Here is a 6845-nt window from a genome sequence, read left to right as displayed (position 1 = left end):
CACGGGATCACTTTTGGATTAACAAAGGGTTTTTCTTTTATACTTAAAGACTTCACTTTTAACTTAATTATTTGTTAATGGAGACTAAAACAAAACAAAACAAAAACAAAAACCCAGTAGTAGTTTCCAGGCTTCTTCAATTTCCTATTTTGACTAAAGATCCCAAACTCCAGAATTTTATACCATTGTAATGTTAAAAATTATATATATATATATATATATATATATATATATATTATATTATTTATTTATTTATTTATTTATTAAGATGCCCACCAAACTTACTAGAAGCAGAAACATAAAAAACCCTAGCAATGCATGCATGTGAACAATTCTGAACGTGACGACCAACAAAGAGTCGTAGAATCATTGAAGCTTGATATTTGCGTAGTGTGAACATCGAGATTCAAACCTTTGAAAGGTCTTCTTCTTCTACATATTCCAGTCAATATTTAACCTAATTATTCTCTTTCTCTTTCTCTGAAATTTGTCTCAAGGAATCTCATTCATATTCTTGCCATGCAAGTCATTCATATTCTTATTTTATTACTTTGAAAATTAATTTCATGTGCTTAATTATTTGATTAGGTTGTACATTTCTAATTCGTTGCTATTGTAGGTACGTACTTTTTAAATAATATTTTATTAATAAAAATAAAAAATTATTATAAAAATATATTATTTAAAAGATTATTAGATATAAATTATTATTATATTTTATAAAAATTAATAAGTATAAATAATTATTATATTTAATTGAACGTAATAAAAAAATACTAAAATATTATTTTAATTAAATATATTTAGATATAATTATTTTATAATATTTTTTTATATAACTTATTGAATTAATTTAAAATAAGAATATTTTTATCTTAAAAAATTAATAAATATAAACAAAAATGTAACAAAATCAATATTAGTTTAATATTTTTTAATACCTAATTAAAATGAATATAATATTACTTATTACATTACTATGTTAAAAATTTTTATTATTAAAAAACTTAACAAAATAATATTAATAATAAAAAATAAATTATTATAATAATATTTAAAGTTCCTTAATCAAAGGTCCTCCGTATATGAAACATTTTAATTTTTCTATCTAGATTAATTAGTCAAAAGCTTATATTTTTAAAAATATATAATTCAAGTGCCTATTAGCTTTGTACGTAACATTGATAGATTATAATACATTTTCTTGTCATATAATTTTGGACAAACACTATAATATTAATAATATCATCGTTTGTTTATATGATATAAATGTGAGTCTGATACTAAATAATATAAATCTCCAAAACGTCCGGACTGTATCAGCCCTCTCGATTCCTCCCTCAAAAGTTATCTAGAAAGCATGAGAAAATAATAATTTAAAAATAGAAAAAAATTTGTTTCTCTGGGAACTAATTTCAAGACTAGATGCAGAGAAGTGTGAAAAGACGAATTGTCCTGTCTCTCTCTTTCTGCAGGGACCTCATCCTTCAATCTCTCCATTATTAAGCCCTGCAACGCCACATTTTCTCTCTCTTTCTTTCTTTCTTTCTTTCTTTCTCTGCATTGTACTTTGCTTTTTGTTTGCTGATTGATTGACTGTCCCTGCAGCAACCTCCATTGTCTACAACAGCCCCTCCCTTTCCCATGGACGTTCAGGCCCTGCCTAGTTCGAGATGTATTAATCTAATGTGCCATAAACAGGCCATGCATGTAGCGCCTCCAAATGGTTTTCTTATAATCCACTTCCTGTTCTCCATCACCTGCTGGGTTGTTGACACGTGTTAGGGTTTCATTTTCCTTTTGTTCTGCCTATGGTATTTCTATTATTGTTGGCGTGATATAGTTTGTTTTTGTAGAAAACGCGGGAACAGTAAATAATAAAATTAAATTCATAAATAATATATTATAACGGGATAAAATAATTTTAAATTAAAAATAATATAATATAAATTTATATATTAATATATTATTTATATATTTAAATATATATTCGAAATTATATACATATAATATTTTTTAACAAAAATTATTATAAAAATATATTATTTGAAGGATTACAAATTTATGCTTGTTTGGTTGTAATAAGAAAAAAATTAGATAAAATATTAGTTTACTTAATTGTCCTTTGATCAATCTTATATTTTTTATATTCAAGTATATGATTTGTGTAATTTCCAAAATATTTTTTATGTTAATAATATGTTAGAATTAATTTTTTTTTTCCAAATTGTCATTTTATTGCCAATATGTTTCTTTTTTGTTAATTTCTTTAATGTTACTTGTTATTGTATTGAAAAAAATGTATTTTTATCTTAAAAATTTAATACGTAAAGATAAAATTATAATAAAATTAAGATTTTAAAACTTAAAATTAAAATTGTAATCATATTATCTTTTTATTATGTCACTTGGGTAATAAAATATTATTAGAATTTTTTTTTTTTCACAAATCTAAGCAAGTTGAGATTGGTCTCGAGGACTTAGATGTGTTAAGCTAGCCCTTTCTTCGGATTAGTTTGGCTTGAATTCACTCTTCCTTAGTAGGGTAGCTTTATGTTTAATTTATATTAAGAAAAGTAATCAAGGGGAGGATGAATTAAAAAATAGTTAATTAATTACAGCAAGGTTTTGAAGAGAAATTATCAACAAAAACAAGATATATAAATAATTTTACAAAATTTGAGAAAAATAAATTTTATAATATTGTTTATTGCCCCTTTTAACTTTAAGCCATCACAAGATAAACCATTAAAAAGTTATACACTTAATTAATTGGTAATTATAAATTAAGAAATTATTAAACTTTTGGCAGCCGGTATGGTATAAGGTTTGTGCTGTTGGGTTTATTCCCAATTACAGCAGGCGTTTCAAATTCCGTTAGCCCTCGATGATAAGTGTTTGGTTTAAAGAATATTTTATTATAAAAATAAAATTATATTTAATAAAAATAGATAAACATAAATAATTATTATATTTGGTTAGAGATAATAAAAAATTTTAGTATATTATTTGATGTAAATACCCTTAGGGTTAATTATTTTAAAATATTTTTTACGTTATTTGTTATATTAATTAAAAATAAGATTATTTTTACTTAAAAGAATAATAAATAAAGATATAATTATAATAAAATCAAGATTATCTCGATAATTTTTTCATATTAGCTTTTATATTATCTGTTACATCACAATTAGTAATAAAAAATTATCAAAATTTTTTATTACTTATAAATCAAACAAAATAATGTAGATAATAAAAAATATATTATCAGAATAATCTTTATAAACCTTTAACCAAACACCACCTTAAAGTTTCTTCTTGGGTCTAATCTTCTTTTTAAGAGAAATTGACTCTCTTTTCAATGACTTATTGCATCTCTCTTTACGGATAGATTCGATTGGAGTTATTTAATTTTAAATTGATACTTCATTGACTTGAACCTTCTTATAATATTTCTATCATCACACCATAACTCGTGTGGTTGATGATGAAAACCCTGTCAACACTCCATATAATGGAGAAACCAACTTTCTTAAAGCAAGACATTAAAGAGGAACACTCCACATCAATCTTAAACTAGTAATTAAGCATATGCTAATACATATTGTACACTAAGCATTTAGCCTAAAAGCAAAAAAAAAAACCCTCGTGTAAAATTAGGTATTAATTTCACTATGATACTATCTCAGTAATATTTTCTAGAGTAATCTATCAGTTTTCACCAAAACTATATGTATTAACAATAGAAATTTTCACTTATTTTAGACATAAGTATATTCGAATAAAATCGAATTAGTATAAATAATAATAATGATTTTTAAAAAGATAATAAATAATTATAAAAATTATAAAAAATAAAAACTCTAATTAAGAATTATAAATAAATATTATTCTAATCTGAATTAAGTTAACTCGAGTCGGGCCGTAATTAGACTTTATTTATGTGATTCAGCCGAGTTATGTCGGCCACGTGTTGGAACTATTCGAAGCTCACCCCTAAACTCACTATTGTGGTGACTGCGAGGAGAGGACAACGCAGAAACAGGGCCATCGTGAGCCAAGAGTAGAGAGCAAAGCCATCAACCGCAACACATCCACGTGGCCCTAACTCAGGATTTGAAGTGGGTCCCATTCAAAGGACCCCACCTAAGAGTTAGAAAGTGGGCCACACAAACATTTCTCGTTGTCTACTCGCAACTATAAATCGACCTTTCGGGCTATGTCTCTCGCCCACACACTTTCCCCTCTCTCTTTTCTAAGCTTCAAATATTTCAGCCAAACTTTAATTTCTTGCAATTTCAACCCCCCTCCCCTGTTTTCTTCCTTGTAAAAAACAGAGCACTCTGTTTCCTTGTGATGGGTAAGCTTCAGTTTTTGCTATGGCGGTGAAGACTGTTTTGGAATTATTTAGTAATATTTACTTTTGTTGTGGTGGTGTTGTTTATTTGCAGTGAGTTTCATTGAAGAAAGACAAAAGATGGCGAACCAGAATGCGGTGGTTCCTGCTGAAACAATCAACATGATAACTGTGGCGGCGGCAGTATCGCCTGCACAGAAGCCGCCTGTGGTGCCCGGCAGCGGCGGATTTTTTCCTTTCCAGAAGAAAAAACTGTTGAAAAACCTCGAAATCAATGGCGGTGCCAGGCTTAATTCTTGGGTTGACTCAATGAGAGCGTCTTCACCAACCCATCCTTCCCTTACTCATGACCAAACTGCTTGGATTGTAAGAAAAATTAAATTAAATTGAATCAAACTTCAGAAATAAATATAAAAATCAGATTCTTGATGAGTTTGGTTTTGGAAATTTCAGCTTCATCATCCTTCTGCTCTGGAGATGTTTGAGCAGATAATCGATGCCTCAAAAGGGAAACAAATAGTGATGTTTTTAGACTATGATGGCACTCTTTCACCCATAGTTGAAGACCCAGATCGAGCTTTCATGTCCAAGAAGGTTCATTAATTCCCCTGTTTCCAGAAATTAAAAAAAAAAAAAATTTCTTTGTTTCTTCTGTCACTGACTTCATCTTCTTCTTCTTCCTGGTTTTTTCAGATGAGAAAGACGGTGAGAAATCTCGCCAGATGTTTTCCCACTGCCATCGTCAGTGGCAGGTGCCGAGACAAGGTACATTCATCTACTTTCATAGCTTCAAAACAATCAAACTTTCTTCAGATTTCTCATTAATTAATATTCTGGTTCATCTTCTTCTCAGGTTTATAACTTTGTCAAATTGGCTGAGCTTTACTACGCTGGCAGCCATGGCATGGACATTAAAGGTCCAGAGAAAAGCTCTAATTACAAGAAGGTAACTTTCTTTCCAAATACTTTCATAAATAAATTTAAAAAAACTTTATTTATCTATTTATTTATTCATTTATTTTCTGGATTTATCAGAACAGTGAAGCTGTTCTTTTTCAACCTGCAAGTGAATTTCTCCCCATGATCGATGAGGTAATATTTCTTTGTCACCTTTACAATAAATGATATTATAAATAAAAAATATAATTTCTTTTACTTATTTAAAAATAAATAAATATTATTTCAGGTCTATAAACTCCTAGTCCAGAAGACAAAATCCACAGAAGGAGCAAAAGTTGAACACAACAAATTCTGTGTGTCTGTTCATTTTCGTTGTGTTGATGAAAAGGTATATATCTCTATATATATATATGTATGTATGTATGTATGTATGTATTTATTTATTTATTTATTTTTATTATATGGTTAGAAAAATATATAATTTTATGAATATTTCTATTTTTGAATGTTTCAGAAATGGAATGAATTGGCCCAGCAAGTGAGGTCAGTGTTGAAGGAGTATCCCAAATTGAGACTGAGCCAAGGGAGGAAGGTTGGTGATTTGTCGTCGTATGATACGTCGTTGTGATATTATATAATTTTATAAAAATAAAAATTATAAAATTTAATTTGTTTAATAATTTACAGGTATTAGAAATTCGTCCTACGATAAAATGGGACAAAGGGAAAGCTCTTGAATTTCTACTAGAATCACTGGGTACGTATTTATATCAAATAAATATTTTAGAATAATAATAAATTAATTAAAATTTGACTTTTTGCCTTTATAGGATTCGCTAATTGCACAGATGTCTTCCCTGTTTATATTGGAGATGATCGAACAGATGAAGATGCATTTAAGGTATCTAATGTGATTAATTATAATTAATTGTAATTAATTATTAATATTCCTTTAATTAATTTTGGCTAATATATTTCTTTTAGATATTAAGAGACAGAGGGCAAGGTTTTGGAATTCTTGTGTCAAAATTTCCAAAGGATACAAGTGCTTCTTATTCTTTACAGGAGCCCGACGAGGCAAGTTTCTAAGTTCATGCAATTATTTATATAATAAATATTTAATATTATTTTATTATTTTTGCATGCATAAATGTGTATAATAATAATAATAATAATAATAATTTTACTGTACTTTTTATTTATATTTTTTTTTTCTGAATTTTTTGTAGGTTATGGATTTTTTGGGAAGGTTGGTAGAGTGGAAGCAACACCATTGAAGGCAAACTTGAAGAAATTAATATAAAGAAAAGGGTAGATATTTATAAATAAATATATAAATTAATCGTAATCTTACACCCTTTTGAAAATGTTTAAAAAGGGTTAGGATTATCGATGAAATTATGTAATTTCCTGTTCATAATTTAAAGGAAAAATGAACAAGGAAGAGGGAATTAGTAAATTAATAATTATTATTGATTAATTATGTCTATTTTTTTTTTTTTTTAAGGCTTGAAGGCCTTGTACTTCTTGTAACTAGTTATGTAGAAGGATATAAATTATAAATTATTGTAATTTTTCTATCTCATTA

At 27.4% G+C, this 6845-nt stretch overlaps 1 protein-coding gene across 1 annotated transcript; it reads left to right on the top strand.

The window, feature by feature from the left end:
- The first annotated feature begins 4237 nt into the window (after positions 1-4237).
- Positions 4238-6845, top strand: LOC123199451 (probable trehalose-phosphate phosphatase J). Its single transcript, XM_044614462.1, has 12 exons — positions 4238-4360; positions 4452-4723; positions 4811-4951; positions 5051-5122; positions 5211-5303; positions 5393-5449; positions 5544-5645; positions 5772-5849; positions 5945-6014; positions 6088-6158; positions 6242-6334; positions 6487-6845. The coding sequence occupies exons 1-12, from the start codon at positions 4357-4359 to the stop codon at positions 6532-6534; spliced, it is 1101 nt and encodes a 366-aa protein (XP_044470397.1). The 5' UTR covers positions 4238-4356; the 3' UTR covers positions 6535-6845.

This window comes from Mangifera indica, chromosome 16 (genome assembly GCF_011075055.1).
Source record: "Mangifera indica cultivar Alphonso chromosome 16, CATAS_Mindica_2.1, whole genome shotgun sequence".
NCBI lineage: Eukaryota > Viridiplantae > Streptophyta > Magnoliopsida > Sapindales > Anacardiaceae > Mangifera > Mangifera indica.
This window is presented reverse-complemented; position numbering and strand designations above follow the sequence as displayed.

Coding starts and splice junctions, on each gene's coding strand:
- LOC123199451 (XM_044614462.1), top strand. Junction 4,952..5,050: donor GAGCTTTCATGTCCAAGAAG/GTTCATTAATTC, acceptor TGGTTTTTTCAG/ATGAGAAAGACGGTGAGAAA. Junction 6,159..6,241: donor CAGATGAAGATGCATTTAAG/GTATCTAATGTG, acceptor TATTTCTTTTAG/ATATTAAGAGACAGAGGGCA.